Genomic DNA, 18001 nt, shown 5'->3' with positions numbered 1-18001 from the left:
CCTGTTTGCCTACTGGGGGCAAGGAGGTAATTACTGTGGCTTAGGGCAAACAAAGATCATATACCTGTTAACAAATTATTTAATTAAACAAAACTGATGACAGTATTAAATGTGAACTGAGAGCAAAATCTACCCTAGCTTTCATTATAGTATGAAGAATCGTTATGCGGGGCATTGGTGGAAACACAAGGACCACCACCTGAGGCTTGAAACCCCGCCACCGATGTTCTTGGAAAGACATCTGCTCTTCTGGCACACAACCTCTATCTCCAAGGACTCATAACATATGCGCCAGCTGGTAGATCCCGCTGCCTCCCTGCACAAGTACGGAAGCCACGTACCGAACCTGGTTCTCCAGGAAGTGCATGTATCGGTAAAGCAGGGTGTAGGAAGGAGAGAGGATGCCCACAGACTTCATTCGCGCGCCACGTTCCAGCTCGCTTTCCACAGGCATGTTGGCAAAGCAGGCCAGGCCGAAGAAGGGCCCTTTTCGGAAATAGCTAAAAGAGACCAAACACGTAGTGGGACTCAAAATGAGAGACAGAAATTTTTTATTTTTCTTCGGGACGCAACCTCAAACAAATTAACTGTGTCCAAAGCTCTAAATAACAAAGCTCAGCCTTAAAACAAACGTTCTTAGAACCTCAAGGGAACAATTAGCCCAAGCCATTCGACCTCGCAGATGACACAACCAAGGCTCAAAGAGATCACAGAACTCGCCAAGGGTCACCCGGCTGGAGTGGGGACGTGGTCTCCGGCAAGCTGGCCACGCTGCTGCCCACAACCATGGACATGTCCCTTCTCTCCTGCACCATATCTAGCAACTTGAATGGGAGAACCAGAACCAAGATGTATCTTCAGGCTCCTCTAGAACTACTACTCTATTTTCATGTATAAACCATGTCGATTGTTCCCTCACTTTCCGAGTCTCTAATATTTTTAACTGAGCTGTCATTTTACTCCCTTCCCCTTTCTCTCCCTTGTATCAGTGACATTTTCAGCCCAATGGGGGGATTAAACCTACTTCATTACCCTGAGTTCTTTCCATTTGTTCCTCCTCACAAAACTCTCAATGCCCAACTATGTAGGACTGAAAACTGTTCTTACAAAGTTTTAGCACACAGATGCAGTTAACCCACACTGAGCTGAACCTACATTCTTTAAAATCAAACCTCAAGTGAGGTCCATATCATTTCTTAGAAAGTGAGAGAATCTCTACAGTAGGGATTCTCAAGTTCTTTAAGTCATGAAACCCATTGAGAACCCATGAAAAGTTAGAGATCTTTTTGCTAGAAAATTGATATAAACACAAAACTATACATATGTTTTCAGGGCATTTATACACATGCTGCCTGAAGGCCTTCAGATAAGAGCCCTTATGCTGTGGGAAAGTGTGAGGGATGGCAGTAGGGCATAGAGGGGGAAACAGTACAAAGATGACTGAGGTTCGGAAGTACTTACATGAAGTCAGACTGAATTTTATGGGACCCACTGGCCATAGACTTGAACTCAACGCCTTCAAGGTCAACATCTTGAGGTAAGCACCATTCCACCATGTTTCCTGGGGGAAAAGGAAGATCAAGTTAAAAGAAACAAAACTAAAGAAAAGGGCTTAGTATAGAGCTCAGCAAGCATGGCTTCTCCACAAACATACTGCTGACTCAGCCTGACACAGAGCCACTGAGCTGCTGGGGCTCATCCCCTTCATCAGCCACAGGGGTCGTTCCAGAGGACCAGGAGACCAGCGTGGAAGGAACCTCCTGCAGTCTGCCTTCAAATGGACACAGCTCTCTTCTCTAGTGAGGATGTTGTTTCTGGTTCTGCCACTGTCCTCCGCCACTTTCAAATCTTCCTTTTGTGGCCTCACTTCTCTGCATGTATTTTTTTTTTACCTGCTCCCCCCGTTTCCTCATCTTGTTCTTTTCCCCTAATCCCTTGAGATCTTGATCTATCTCACAGTTTTACAGCCATTAATAACTCTGAAAAATCCCAAAACTCTTTAAAAAAAAACAAAAACAAAAACAAAACCCTCATTCTCATTGACCTCTTCATAGCATTTGCTCATTCCTTAAAAATTTCTCCTCTTTTTCTATGATTGCCATGATAGAATACTATCTGGGTTCTTTTCCTACTTCTCTGACGACTATAACTCTGCCTCCCTCCTTCTCCTCTCTCCCCAGGTGAACCCTTCTTTAAGGGTCAACTATCAGTTCTTTGCTTCCTGAAATTTGGGACTCATTCACTCATGATTAATTACTGAATTTCTACTGAGCTGTATGCTGGAGATATGAAGTCGAATAAGACAGAGTCCCTGAACCCAATGAGATCAGAGTCGAGAGATAAATGAGGAGATAAAGGAGACCAGAAGTTACAGTTCAGGGGGGTAAATGTTATGACATTATGACAAGGTGGGATTTTAAACGCAGCAGCAACAACGAGCATCCATCAGACTGAGGGAGTCAGAGAACTGCACAGTAACAGTGTTACCCGGAGGCTTAAGAGAACATTACAGAATACTCCCTATTGTTTTCATGCATATTCAACATTTTTCAAAATAAAACACTAAGCTACTTGTGAGACTTCATTTTAGGGCAAACTTCTTATTAACACTTCAAATCCTAATTTCCTAGGCATTAGAAAAACCACCAATAATCCCAGCCAACAGCGTTTCCAGATCATTGTTCAGGGCATCAGAGAATACACAACCCAGTCTCAGGACACGGCAGACGTCATAGAAGATTACCTAATCCCATATTCAACCCAAGGCACTTTTTTTTCTTTTTTAAATTAAAAATGTAAACTTTATTTCGCAACATGAGCTCCATCAAGGTCAAGACACTTGTATAAGCGACAATACCGGCCATTTAGTCCAACTCTAAAGAACTGAGGGTCCTGGGAATTTAACCCCGTCAATGAAGTCCAAAGCACTTTCAAATAGCTTATGTTAAAGAAACGAATCATAATTCTGATCAGTTAATCAATTCACAAAAGCAAAAAGCATGAAAACAGGAATTAAGATTTTATAAAATAGAAAGTCTAGAATAATGTTGTGTTTGTAAGGGTCAAAGGCAAGAAAAAGCACTCAGAAAGAGGGGTGACCTTGGGGGTAAAAGTAAGCTTTTTAAGCACCATGTTCCCCCCACATTCCTGTACTTCCCCCTTCCATCCATGCCCATTACCGCCACAGTCCAGTGTTGTTTTTTCCCCTGTGGAACACACAAGGACAGCGAGGAAACTTAAAAGTGCCAGGGGCCTACCCAGACCTGCAGAATCACAATCTCCCCTTGCCCTACCACACAAATGTCCCTGATGGGTACCAGAGGCGAGAGCCCTCGATTGGACCTCCGCATACACAATCCTAACCCTTCATAATAACATGTGCCAGCAGAGGACAGGGACAGCCTGGGATGGAGCCACAATGACCTTCAAGGCTCTGTCCTCATCCCACTCAACCAACCTCCCTCTTGCAGTACCCACTGCCTTGTTTCCCCACACCTTACTCCTTCCTGGGTTCAATGAGCTCAAACTTAGTTTCTTTCCTCCAACCCGGCCTGTTCTTGACTCCCCAATAACTTATTAAAACTTTATTTTACCTGAGCATTGTATTGAAGTATAAGTATAGAAAAGTGCACAAACTACAACAATACAACTCAATGAATTTTCTCAAAATAAACACATTGAGTGTAACCAGCACCCAGATCAAAGAGCCAAAGAACATTATCTGCACATCAAAAGCTTCCCATATGGCCCCTCCAAATCATTAACCCTCTCTCAAGAGTAACTATTATCCTGACTTCAACACCACGAATTAACTTTGCCTTTTTTGAAATTTCTACAGATGCAATTATAGTTTATATTCTTTTGTGTGTCTTGTGCTCGATATTTTTTGTAAGATCCATGTTGTTCTGTAAGATCCATATTGATGAATGTAGCAATGATGTGTTCATCTATTACTTATACGCATGTAGTAATTTATTTATCTACTTAACTGGTGATGTACATTTAAGTTATTTCCAATTTGAAGCTACTACAACTAGTGCAGCTATAAACTATTCTGTACCAGTCATCTGGTGAATACACTTGCAGTGGCTTTGCAATGCGCTGACCTGGCTAGGCTGAACTACGCTCCTCAGCATTCCCTTCCTTGTATGTTTCCAGTTGAGATCTGGAAGGCAGAAGTGAAACAGCAGCCATGCTGTGTTTGCCTCTGGAAGGTTGGTGCAGGAGCACCAAGTGGCTCACCCGTGCTGTTGCTTCTGTGCAAGCCCACCACAGTGGAGGGGCGGCAGCCAGGCCTGACAATGCTAGAGCTGCCTTCCCTGGGTCTTCCTTCAGCTTCTCTGACTCCTAAGCCAGGTGTGTGTTCACTTCCATAATGAAGAGCATCAGCTTCTCCCACAGGACACCCACAGCACCAAAGCTGGGGACAGTGACAGACTGATCCAGGTTCCTGTCCATCCTCATGAGTGCCACCTTGCTCTCTTTCCCAACTTCACTGTCTTCCTCCATAAGTATCTGCCTATATACTTCAAGCTCCATCATCAGACACAAAGACTCAGCCTTTCACAGGCTGTCTAACCAGCTCCCACAACTGCGTAAGATTAAATCCCTACAACAAATCCCTTTATATATCTCCTAGTTGTTCTGTTTCTCTGATTGAACTTTGACTGACACAACATATATACACACATTTCTGTTGACTACATCCCTAGGAGAGAACTGCTTTAAAAATGTTTGCATCACCACGAACTAAGAATTTTCACTGATTCCAATATTTCCCAAGTTTATGTTGACAGGGCTTCTGCAAAAAAAAAAATAATTTTGTAAAATGTGGTTTTTTTTTGTCACACTATCTTAAACAAAGATAGACAATTCCTTTATTGCAGAACTTCTCAGAGCCTTTAATATGCCACTCTACATTATGAATCTCCATGAGATCAATACAGTGCTTAATGTTTCCCCAAATTATTTGGCCAATAAATCTATTTTTAAATAATATGTTAAGAGACTAATTTTATAGAAGGCATTTTAAAAAATACATAGATATATTGGGGCTGCAAGTTGTCCCTCAATATTCACTCTTTCCTTCTTATGGAATAGAACCTGCTATTTTTAGCTTGGTACACGGCCTCTAAAATGCAGACTATGTTTCTTAGTACCTTTGTGAATAAATTATGGCCAGTGGGACGTAGACAGAAGTGCAGTGTAAGGTTTCCGGAATATGTCCGAAAGGGAAGGAGCATGCTGCCCTCTTCTTCCTGCTGCCTAGAATGTGGATGTGGTGACCTATCGCGGAAGGGATGATGGAGCCATAGCCAACATGAGCCTAGGTCCCTGCATGACCCAGGGGATCTGAGCCAGCATTCCAGCTCTAGGCCAGCTATCTTATGTTACATGAAAAAGAAATAAATTCCTATCTTGATTAAGTCACTGTTAATTTGGGTCTCTGGTATTCATGTCCAAACCCATGCCCTACTTAACATAGCTAACCTAGAGGATAAAGTCCCCCATTCCTTAGCCATTTCTCAAAGTCCCCCTTCTTGCTCCTCTGTGTCTGGCCAATCCTAATTACAGAGAAACTGAAAGAATCAGAGGGAGTGAATGACATCCTGTTACTTCCTTCACTTTCAGATGGACGCAAGCCCCTGTGGGTTGGGAAGAAAGAACCATCAGGACCAGGCTGGCAAATCATAGAATGGGGCACAGGCTTTAGAATGCCACTCTGGGAAGAGTGATCTTTATCTCTTGGGAAGCACATTTCTGCTGACACACTCAAATGAAAGGAAAGTACATACAGCTACTATGGCCCTTATCCCACACTATCATAATCTTGGATGTCTGTCTCCCCGGGAGTGTGTGAACTTCTAAAAGGCGTGAATTGTGCTTGTCTTCACATCCCAACACAGTATAGTGCCTGGAACAGGACAGGATGGGCATTAAAAAAACAAAAACAAAACAAAACAAGAAGCTTTATTAAGGACAGGAATGTCTTTAAAAACCTAACTTACGAATTAGTGTTAATTATCCTAGAAGCAGTAATGGTATTGTGGTCATGTAGGAAAATGTCCTTATTCTTAAAAGGTTTATTATTAGATGTTTAGGAGTGAAGTATTATCACCTCTGCGACTTACTTTCAAATGGTTCAGGGAAAAAAGTATATATATCTGTGTAGAGCCAGTTCGACTTTTATCACTTGCTGAATTTGTGTCAAGGCAACTGACATATTGGGGAACAATTTGAGCATATTTGTAATTTGCAATTTGAGTAAATTTCACATTTACTTGTGCTATAGATTCAATGCAATCCCAATCAAAATCCCAGGAAGTTATTTTGTGGATATTGACAAATTAGTTCTAAAGTATACATGGAAAGGCAAAAGACCCAAAATAGCCAACACAATACTAAAGAACAATAAAATTGGAAGACTTAACACTACCTGACTTCAAGACTCACTATAAAACTCAATTAGTCAAGACAGTATTATATTGGTGAAATAGTAGACAAATAGATCAACAGAACAGAATAGAGACCCTTGAAACAGACCCACACAAATACAGTAAACTGATCTTTGCTAAAGGAGCAAAGGCAATACAATGGAGCACCAAGTCTTTGTAACAAATGTTGCTGAAATAAGTAGACACCTACATGCAAAAAAAATCAATCTACATACCTTACCTCTTTTACAAAAATTTATTCAATATGAATAGTAGACCAAAATGTAAAATAAAAAATTATAAAACTTCTAGAAGTGGTTGAGTTTGGGTTTAGCGATGAGTTTTTATATACAACACTAAAAACACTATTCATGAAGGAAAAACTGATAAGTTGGACTTCATTAAAATTAAAAACTTCTGGTCTATGAAAGACATTATTAAGAGAATGAAAAGACAAGCCATAGACTAAGAGAAGATATTTGCAAAACACATAATCTGATAAAGGAATATTATCCAAAATATACAAAGAATTCTTAAAACTCAACAATAAGAAAACTATCTAATTAAAATATGGGCCAAAGAGCTTAACAGATACCTCATCAAAGAAGATATATGGCTGGCAAATGAGCATATGAAAAGATGCTCAACATCATAAGTCAGTAGAAAATTGCAAATTAAAATAACAAGAACAGCCAAAATCCAAAACACCCAAAACACCAAATGCTGATAAGGATGTGGGACAACAGGAATTCACTGCTGGTAGGCATGTAAAATGGTAGAGCCACTCGGAAAGACAGTGTGGCAGTTTCTTAAAAACTAAACATACTCTTGTTATATGATTCAGCAATCATACTTTGTATTAATATTTATCCAAATGAGTTGAAAACATGTCTATGCAAAAACCTGCACACAGATGTTTATAGCAGCTTTATTCATAATTGCCAAAAACTGGAAGCAACTAAGATGCCCTTCAGTAGGTGAATGGATAAACAAAACGTGGGACATCCACACAATGAAATATTCAGCAATAAAGAGAAATGAACTATTGAGCCATGGAGGAATCTTTAAATGAACATTGTTAAGTAAGAGAAGCCAGTCTGAAAAGGCTACATACTGTATGATTCCAACCATGTGACATTCCTAAAAATGCAAAATCAGAGAGACAATAAAAAGATCACTGGGGAGGAATAGGTGGAGCACAAAGGATTTTTAGGGCACTGGAACTATTCTGTACGATACCGTTATGGTGGATATGTAACACTGCACATTTTTTGAAACCCACAGAACTGTACAACAAAGAGCGAACCCTAATGTAAACCAGGAACTTAAATAAATAATAATGTATCAATACTGGTTCATCAATTGTAACTGATGAACTACACTAATGCAAGATATTAATGATAGAGATATATAATGATGTAACTGATGAATCACACTAATGCAAGATATTAAGGATAGAAGAAACCCTTGTGTGTGTGGGCCAGAGGGAGGTGGTACAAGGGAAGTCTCTGCACTCTCTTCTCGATTTTTCTATAAACCTAAAACTGCTCTAAAAAATAAAATTTATTTAAAAAAAAAAAGCTAACTGATGAATTAGGTTAACTGCCCTAAGGGTGGTAATGATATTGGTGTTCTGGAGGAAAAAAGTCCTCATTCTTAGGAGATTTATACTGAAGTATTTAGAAATAAAATGTCATGTCATCTGCAATTTACTTTCAAATATTCAGCAAAAAAGTATATCTATATTCATACCCACAGTTCCATATAATGCTTGCTGAATTTGTTCTAAAGCAATTGATATCTTAGAGAACAACTTGATCGCAGGGAATTTCACGTTTACTTATGAGTGATTTCAATTGTGAAGAAACAAGGTGAACATGGAAAACTATACCCGTTGAATCCAGCCACGTAGGAATACACAAAACACACCCACCTTAAACTTCTACCTGCTACCCCAGGTCACTGTGTGTTTGGGGACATGCTCACTCACCTCTCACGTGGCAATCCTTCCTCTGATTTCAGACCACCTTTCTTCTACCACTGCACAGCAACTCACAAGCTCACCTCAGCCCTTTCAGCACTCACCTCCATATACAAACTCCAGGTCTTCTGAAGGGAAACTTCCTTATTTATTATTTATGTATTTCTTAGCCATTTACCATACGCATAACTGGCCTATAGTCTTGATTAGGTTCCTATCTTTTTCTTTAATGTGTCACTGACCAAGTTTTTGAGAGCTGTGCCCATCACCCACATTTTCCTCATAAGCCTACATGTTGTTTTACTACATGCTTTTTCAGTGATTTTTTTAGAACGCATTATTTCAAGTTATAGGGGAACTGACTATATAAGGACAAAGCAAATGTGGCAAAATGTCAACAAATGGGGTCTCTACGTGAAAGATATGTAATTTTTCACTGTACTATTCTTTCAACTGTTCTGAGGTTTAAAAAATTTCAACATATACATTGGGGGAAATAGTCGAAATAATAGAGATGCAAAAAAAAATAAGGAAAGCATAAAAGACTTTGTAAAATCAAAAAATAACTGAGGCAATGTGCCATAAATAATAGGGAATCAAGAACTACCAAGGCTTGAGGTTATCCTTCTACAGAAACATTACAAAAATTGGAAATCAGTTTATACAGGGAATTTGTAGAGGCTTAAAGGAAAGTGATTTTGCAGAAATAGCAATCGTTATGGGAAGCCATTTAATGCCAGAGAAAACTCAAACCTAATGCTACCTGACCCAGACTCCGTCTTCACATTCCGTTCTTTGGGTTTCCAAATATGCTCACTGTATTAAGAACTCAGCCAGGAAGCTGAGGCCTGGGAGATTCAACCAAAGGGGTCACCTCATGAGTGATCAAAGAGATAGGAGTCGCCATTGACAAGTGTCTTTTTATCCCCTAACTTGTTCTCCATGTCCACATCCTCTTTCTTCTTGGGCCATGCCTTGGGCCTGTCACAGGTACTACAGGCCCTGCCTAGCCCCTGCTGGAAATTTAACTTATGAAGAGGGAGTCACACGACCACAGGAGGAACAAATGTGGTGAACTGCAATGTGTACATTCAGCTGGTTACTCAACAAATATTGGTGGAGCATAACTTGGCAACACGGTGCCAGGTGCTGAGCTCATGCAAAGGCAAATATTTCCATGTTTAAAGGAACTTGAACTAGTAGATTATTGGACTGGCAGCTTAGTTACCCAGGGAAAGCCAGAAAGACAGCACTGAGCCTGTCTGAGGATGTACAGATGGTCTGAACCCTGCCACTCCATGGCTCTGAAGGTCAGCCTGGCAGCTCTTTGTGCAAGGGCCTCCCAGAGGTGGGGTTATATAAGCTCCTAGGCTAAGCGAGATAGAGGCTGTTCTTTCTACAGCCACTGCTGCCTCTATCTTCCAACCATTTGTGTTTAAATACGAAATGACCACACTCCCAGGCACCTTGTAGTTCATCAACCACCATTTTCTAGGGAGAACAGACATTAGCTGCTCTTACTGCTGCCTGTTAGTTCATCTCAGAACATCCGAAGTAGAGAAAGCAATGATCTTGAACCAAAACAGTCTCTTTTTAATAGGAAATACATGACATTTCTTCCTTTCTCTCCTTCTGTTGGCTGGCTCCCAATCAAGCACTTCCTCTTGAGGTCTTCATTTACGAAGCACGGACTGCCTCAGCCTGAGATCCTCTCACAGCTCCTGTGACCTCAAGAGGGGGGCTCTGCACCAGCTTCCCCTAACACGTGCCTTGATTCTGACTGGCTCCATCTGCTTCTTCCACTTAGAACACACATATGCCCTAATTCCAGTTAGGAAGTAAAAAGGAATTCTGTCTCAAGAATAAATGCAAGAATCCAGGAGTATGCTTGGTCCCAATGACACAGTCCCTTTACATAACCACCTAAAGGGGTCACCAAATTTCAGAGGTGGAACAAACCTCAAAAGAGTACTTGGTTCAGACCCCAGACACGAGAAAACAGCCCATATGAATTGACTTTGGGTCCCATCTGAAACAGTCTTACAGCCACCTAGGATGAGAGCACATCCAAAGCAAAGAAAGAGTGAGTGAGTATAAAGAACCCTGACTCAGGAAGAAATTAATCTTGGTGTTTTCATAGGCCAATCCACGGCTGAATTCCAATGCACTCACTTTACATAGCAACGACCTTCCATATCACAGATCCCACAGAATTCTCCACTGGGCAGGGGTGTGGTGTGAGGGAGGAGCATGGACCCTCTCTGCTCTCTGTCTTTAGACCACCCAAGGCTCTGTACATTTGTTTTTCTCATCATCCCGATGAAGACCATTGGGACAATCAGAGGCAGGCCCTGGAAACACGTGGCAAGGTCCCTGGCACACAGTGGGCAGTCAGGAGGTGGGTATTGCAATTATCATTCCTGCTTTCTCCTCCATAGGTTTTCGAGAGAAGAAACTGAATTCACAGCAGATGGCCACAAACTGATTTCTCCCTGAAAACCACAAGCAGGTGAACAGCCTGGGAAAGGTTCTGCCAGGGAGGGACTGACCAAATTAACCACAATTATAACCACTGGCATCTGACAGAAAATGAAAAAGGACAGTGACATGACACAGTTAACCCTTCTACCAGACCTTCTTGTCGGATATCAGAACTTTGCCTCTGTTTGAGCTGACCACTCTTAGGACTACTGCTCTTACCATCTCAAAATCATCCTCCAAACTTTCCATTTGCATTCTACTTTGTCACTTTCCCACCCGCTGCTAGAGCCATTTACTATTTGCCAAGAGTCAGATGACCTGGGCAGCCCTCCAAGTTATGCCTCACACACCAGACCTAGCCCTAATCACACTGGGCCCCCATCATCTTCTCCCCATTGTTTAAAAGGAATGCTCATATTTCGTGGACTATACAGGAAATCTGTGGAGATTAAAATTACTGTATGTGCGTCATCTTAAATATACCAATCTAGCATAAACATAGAAGCATTTAGATGCACTGAACAGGTGTTTAAGATGTAATTTGGGCACTGGTTAGAGACTGAGGGAAATTCGTTCCTAATCAAGAGAGAGAAAAGGAGAAGAGACATCTTCAAGACCTCAGCAGGTGATCTGCCCCTCACTCAAACCCACCCATTCCAAGCCACCCCAATACAAACATTCACAGCAATTTCCCCCAGACACCCACAGTAAAACTCCAAGTAAAAGGCAGCAGTTTAAAGTGAATCTTTTATAAAGAAACAGTCTAATGAGGCAGATTCACAGGTGTCTAGACATTGTAGGTTGAAAGTTTTATTAGCCTCCGGCCCACACACAAGTCCTCAGTCACAGGGGGACAGCTTCTTCCATGAGGGGGTTGGGGGTTCCCCAGTGTGACAATACCCTTTAAGCAAAGAAAAGAAAATTTTTCTAGAAACCCAAGGAACAAAATAAAAATTAAAATCAAGGCTCCAAATCATAGGGTTGAATACAATGAAAAAGCAATACTCTGGCTGCCAGCTTCTTCTACCCGGCTTGCACAGTGAGCATCTGGGCCTGGTTTCAATAGCAGCTTTGTAGCCCAGATGGCCAGCACCACCATTCTGGGGCTCCTTGCTCTAGAAGAAGCCTGAGTGTATGTGTAAGCTTCACCTTGAACTTGAAGCCCCCCTCCTCATGTCATTTGTAGATCCAACGACCATAATTTTCAATTCATGAGTCCAATGAAAATAGGCTTTATGCCTTTACCTTCTGTGATTCTACTTTAAGATGCCCAACCTAGCTTTCTAAAACTCGCATCTAAAAGTGCAAAAAGATTACTCTCTTATTCCTATGCATTAGAGAATCATTCTGCACATTCCTGCCCAAATACACACACACACATACCAACAAGGACCCCCTCCTCCCCAATATTCCCTTTTACATCAGCTCCCTAGGGATGCACCACAGCTTTGGGTTCTCTTCTTTCTCATTCTCTCTCATGCACGCACACACTGATTTGGACACAGGCTAACAGTCACCCACACCAGGTGGGAAGATGCACAGAATGCCTGTGGCCTGGGCAGTAAGTAACTGGGGAGAGGCTGGGGAGGGAGGGAGGAGTTCCTAGGAATGGAAACTGGGGACAGGTGGGAGAGGCATGGGGGAGGGGCTCAGCAGGTAGACCAGCCAGAGAAACTCCGGCATAAAAAATTTGGGGAAATGCTCTGATTTTATAAACAAGACAGTATTCACTTTACAGTTTTTTGTAACACAGGGTAAGGAAGCACAAAATTCTGGGTGGACCAACATTAAATAGGGACATAACAGATTGGCCTCAGCAGTAGAGTGGAGAAGACACTGGACGAAAATCAGGAGACATAATTCTGGTCCCAGGGATGTCTCCAGCTCACTGGGCCACCGTGGGCCTCACCTCACTTCACTGGAACATGACTTGCCCAACTATCACAGCAGGGGCACACCAGGCACCCTCTGAAGGCCCTGTCCTAGTGCTAACTTCTGAGGCCCTGGGAAGCCAAATAGTATTCATTCATTCATTCCATCTTCTACTTTTAAGAAATGTACCATATAATTTTATTTTATATAAATATCAATAGAATATTTTTACAGGATGCTATGTGCCATTTAGGACTAGATTAGATGACAAAAGAGAGGTAAACAAGTTTATAGGTAGGAAACAACTGCTTTCCCCCCCCCCAAAAAACAAAGTTAAAAGTGCTCCCATGGGCACTTTCTCCTCTCCCTGCCCTTCCCCTTGTCCCAGGTCCCCGGATAAGTAATGATAAGATGTCAGGGATCAGAGGTCCAGGCAGTGTATAATACCAGAAAGACAACAGGCCTTAGAGTCAAGTATTCATTAGCTAGTTAATATTTCCAAATTACTTAACCATACTTGGTGTGTTTCCTCACTTATAAATTGGGTATAAAGGATCAAATTAGAGTGGTGATTAGACTAAATCATACGTTTTAGTAAAACGCCTGTACAAAGCATCCAATTGTCAGTTACAAGCCCTTCTTTACACACTAGCCTTAGTCTGAAAACCATTACACACACATATTCCATACACACAAACTCATAAAACCATGCTCACCAGCTGGGACTGACATGGCATGGGTTAGGATTGTAGCCCTTTGGTGCTTTTATCCATTGATAAATATCAATTATTAATTGTTCCATACAACTGATCAATTATCAATTCTATCAACGGCTAGTAATGGCCTTTCCTTTGCCCTCCCCTAGACGCTACCACTAGAGCTACCACTGCTAAATCAGACTCTGTTAATGTGCCCTTTTCCATTTTTTCTAGTTACTCTTCAATACTTCCCGGGAGGAATCCTACGCTCCCATCTATTTACTAGACGATGGGGCGGGGTGTAGGGAATATAATCAGTTACGAAACATGTTTTTATCTAGCATAATGGGTTACTTTGGTCAAAAAAGACCAACATTTTTCAAACGATTAGTATCTGACCAAATGTGAGTCAACCAGCACACGTGATGAGCACGAAAAAGAATACCAGTATGCATTACATGTAGAAGGAGCCAGCACTATTTCATGAAACTTTGGTTTCAGTTACATAGGCACTGTACGTACGTGAGCACATTGGTTTGATGAAAAATTAAGCCACAGTCAAAAAAGTCTGAAAGCCATTGGCATGGGGCAAATGAACAGCCGGGAGTCAGAAAGGCCTGAGTTCTCCTCCCCATAAACTCTGTGGCTGTGAAAGGAGCTTCAGCTCAGCTCAGCTGAAGCTCAGCGAAACCACGCTTCCTGGGTCTTGCCAGCTGAGAATCCTTGGCCAAAGTTCCATTACCCTGCCCGGAAACCATCTTCTGCCACATGGGAACCCCCTCTCCAGATCTAACCTCTTTCCTCCCGCTCTACACCCGTCCCCCCAACCCAGTTTTTCAGAATGGGTTCCACCGCCAGGCTTGGAGGACCCAGGAGGGAACCCCTAGAAAGAAGCAAATATTTTCCTTCAGAATAGGCACTGCGCACTCCAGCAGCTCCACTAGAGAAGCGGACCACAGCCACACCTAGGTGCTCAAGCGCTGGAACCCCGACTCCCGCTAGGAACAGCGCCTTCCTCCAACACGCCCCTCAGCGACTCGCTGAGGATGTTCATTCTTTCACTTTTTATCCCTCACAGAATCTCCAACTATTAAAATGCACAGCTCTTTACTGGGTCGTTAGGCTGAAGGTTATGTGAGATGCGCCTTCCATTCGCCAAACATCCCAGAAAGAGAACCGACGCGAGGCAGCTTCTCCTCTAACTGGCCTTCAGCCGAACCCCTCAGCCCCATCGCTTGCGGCTCCCGGCATTAACTCCTCAAAATGACGCCGTCAGAGAAAGCGAACTTGGCGGCTAGCAAAGTTACCCAGGTGGGAGCGACGGGGAGCCAGGGCGGGCAAACGGGACGAGGAAGCTCGGGGCATTCTGTTTGAGGGGGCGTTCACCTGGGGGGCCTTCCTCCTCTCACCGTGAAAAACCTTCCAGCGGAGCAAGAAAACAAAAGCGGACTTGGCCACAAACCCGACCCTCCATCGCGAGAGAAGTGCGAAGCCGACGGCGCGGAGGGGGCGCGGACCCGGGAGCTGAGGGACGCGGCGGGACGCAGAGGAGAGGAGGGTCGAGGGTGCCGGAACAAAGCCCGCGGGGCCGCTCCGAGGAAGGGGGCTGAGGACGCGCCGCCCCCCGCCCTTCCCGGAGCCTGGGGGCACGGGCCCGGCGGGCAGCGGGCGCAGGAGTGGGGTGCCGGAGAGGGGTGCGGATGCGCGCGCAGCGAGCCCCTCCCCCGCGCCCCGAAGCCCGGGGGGCGGCCTGTCCCGCCCCCCGTTCCTCCTCACCCCCACCTCCCGGGCCCGGAGCTGCTCTCACCCGAGCGGGGGTCGAAGGTGACCACGAACACGGCCACCACCTGGTCCTCCTCCACGTCGCCCAGCTCCAGGCGCCCGGGCTGTAGCAGCACCTCGGGGGGAGCCGGCTCCTCAGGTTCCCGCCTCCTGCGCGGTTCCGCGGCCGCCCGGGCGCCCCCGCCGCCGCCGCCCCGGCCCCGTCCTCCCGCCTGCGGCTGCGGGGCCTGCGGCAGGGAGACCGCGGGGCCCTCGGCCCAGCGCAGCAGCGGCGCCGCGTCTCCCTGCTCCACCATGGCGAAGCGAGGAGGAGCCGCGGGCGGGCGGAGCGGCGGGGCGGGGCGGGGCAGGCTGCGGGAACTCCCCTCACGCGGCCGCGCCCACCGGCCGCCCTCCCGCACCGCCCGGGGGCCCACCTGCCGCTGCGCCCGGCCCCACTCCCACGGCCCCACTCCCACGGTGCTCCAGCGGGCGCCTTTCCCACCCAGCCGGAGAAGGCGGCCGCGGAACAGGCTTCGGGAACCGCGCGCCTGTTTGCAGACCTCACGTGTGCATCTACGTGTCTGGGGATGTGTGATGCCAGGATGCGCATCCTTGAGTCCTACCTGTGCGTGGGTTGGGGTGCCTTCTCACCTAGGGTTCCATGGTGTGACTGTCCCACTGTGTTTATGTCACCATTATTTTTTGATGTCTCCTAGTCCTATGGACGATGACATATGCATTACATAATCCTGAATGTATGACAAAAGCTGCTTCTAAGCAGTAAGTGAAGCAGAGGAGCCCTGGTTCCCGGGTGTTTGGAATGTGTACATAAATGAAGAATGAAAAGGCCACAGGGTTAGGGTGGAAATGCTACTTTTCTGTTTATAATGCAGACTGAGATGAAAATTATGAGTTTATTTCCTGGTACATACACAGCTTGCGGGTATTAAATTAGGAAGTGCTGGGGTGATTGGGGAGGAGGGATATTCCCACAAAGGATCAGGAAAAGGAAGTCCCTCAGGGGAGAAAGAGGAAAGTAAGCACTAAAGCTGATGGCATTGGAAATCGATTAGGGGTTTTCTATGACTCCCTGATTTTACATTTGAAAATATTTAATAATAAAATTCTGAATGTCTCAATCCTTGGGGTAAATCTGATAGCTAAGTAACTTCAGAGGAGGTGTGTATAAGAAATAGGAATAGCTATTAAAATAAGAAAGAAGGAGGTGGCAAGAGAGAGTTGTTCAGATAAACAATTCATCCAAGGTTCCAGGAAGGCCCCACAGTTTGTCTATTCTCAGAAGGACCCAATGAATTTATGTGTTAGGTGTTACTTCAGGGGGTGTTTCTGAAGATCCGTTTGCTACATGCCAGATAATATGATTTAACCCCATCCAAGGAGATAATCAATGGCTGCCCAAGGCTGCCACTTCCAGTCTGAAATCTGTGATATAACAACAAAGAATGTATTTATTTATGCAGCATTTTACCCTAAAGGATAGGGACTGTTTTCATCATTTATATATTTAGTTTAACCTCTCCCACACCTTCGAAGGCAAGTAAGTTACCATCCAAAACTTTCTTCCTGGAGTGTGTAGACAGTCATGAGATGGGTGGGGAGCCCCAGGCACCACCCAGCCAGGGCCAGGGCACTATCCAACTCATTCAGGGCACACCAGACTGCGTTATATTCAAATGACTCCAGGCTGGATACCAAAGCCCACTACTTTGGAAGACCAGAGCACAGCCAAAGCTTCTGAGATTCAGGCATTCAAAATTTTATTTGTAAATATAAAATGGAGGTTCACAGAAAATCCTTAATGAATTTCCAAAGCCATCAGCTTTAGAGCTGACAGACTTGTCTTTCTCCTAACAGGGATTTCCTTTTTCTGATCTCTTGTGGGAATAGCCACCCCCCACACCCAGCACCTCCTAGTTTAATGCACATACGCTGTATATATACCAGGAAGTAAACCCACAATTTTCCTCCCAGTTTGCCATATAAATAGAAGAGCTAAATTTCCAAATCCTAGTCTTCATTTATGTGTGCATACTAGCTTGTCAGCCATGATGTCTGTCTTTCTATTTCTAGTGCCTTCAGTAATAGGTGCTCAACAAATATTTATCAACTAAATAAATGAATGAAAGGAGAGACTTAACCTCCGTACAACAGGCCTTCTTTATCAGGCTTTATCTAGTATCTTGCACATAGTAGGTGCTAAAAATGTTAATGAGGGTGATGACACCCCTCTTAACACACACATTCAGTCTGATGGAGGCGCTATACCTAACCACAGTAATCTTTCCTGTGAATATAGATTTTCACAAGATGATCTTAAGGGTACTCTTTGAATTTAGCTATTAGAACAGCTCTGCTGGGGAACAAGTGTGGAGGACGAAAAGGTGGGAAGAAAAAATCATATTCAGAGACCCTAGGTTGATACGGTATTTCAAAATGAGTTTACCTAGAAAGCCATCTATTTTACTTTCCCAAATACTGAATATATCTACATTATATCAAATACAAAAAAAATTTATGATCTATAATCTCACCACTGAGTTGGCCACTATTAAGATTTTCTTATCCTATTTCACCCATTCTAGGATGCAAAATTTTTGACTTTTGAACATTGCTGTGGTGACTCACAATTGCTGCTGGTCCCACTGAGGTCTAGTTCTCAGATTTTTATTTGCTTTTCTCAGCCATCTGGAAGCACCACCAATCTGAGACTGCTCTGAGCTAAATTCTCTACTGAGGTTCTTTCGACCAAA

The 18001-nt window shown here is 43.9% G+C and overlaps 1 protein-coding gene across 1 annotated transcript in view; it reads right to left on the bottom strand.

Moving 5' to 3' along the window:
* Positions 1-15544, bottom strand: part of KIAA1147 (KIAA1147 ortholog) — a 28228-nt gene extending 12684 nt beyond the window's left edge. The window contains exons 1-3 of the mRNA XM_012649755.1: positions 15274-15544; positions 1462-1561; positions 342-500 (exon numbers count right to left, since the gene is read on the bottom strand). Coding sequence (XP_012505209.1) covers positions 342-500; positions 1462-1561; positions 15274-15544 — 530 coding nt within the window. The remainder of the gene's footprint in view (positions 1-341; positions 501-1461; positions 1562-15273) is intronic.
* Between the last annotated feature and the right edge of the window lie 2457 nt (positions 15545-18001).

This window comes from Propithecus coquereli, unplaced genomic scaffold (genome assembly GCF_000956105.1).
Source record: "Propithecus coquereli isolate 6110/MARCELLA unplaced genomic scaffold, Pcoq_1.0 Scaffold302, whole genome shotgun sequence".
NCBI lineage: Eukaryota > Metazoa > Chordata > Mammalia > Primates > Indriidae > Propithecus > Propithecus coquereli.
Note: the sequence above shows the minus strand (reverse complement) of the source record. Positions and strands in the feature narration are given on the sequence as shown.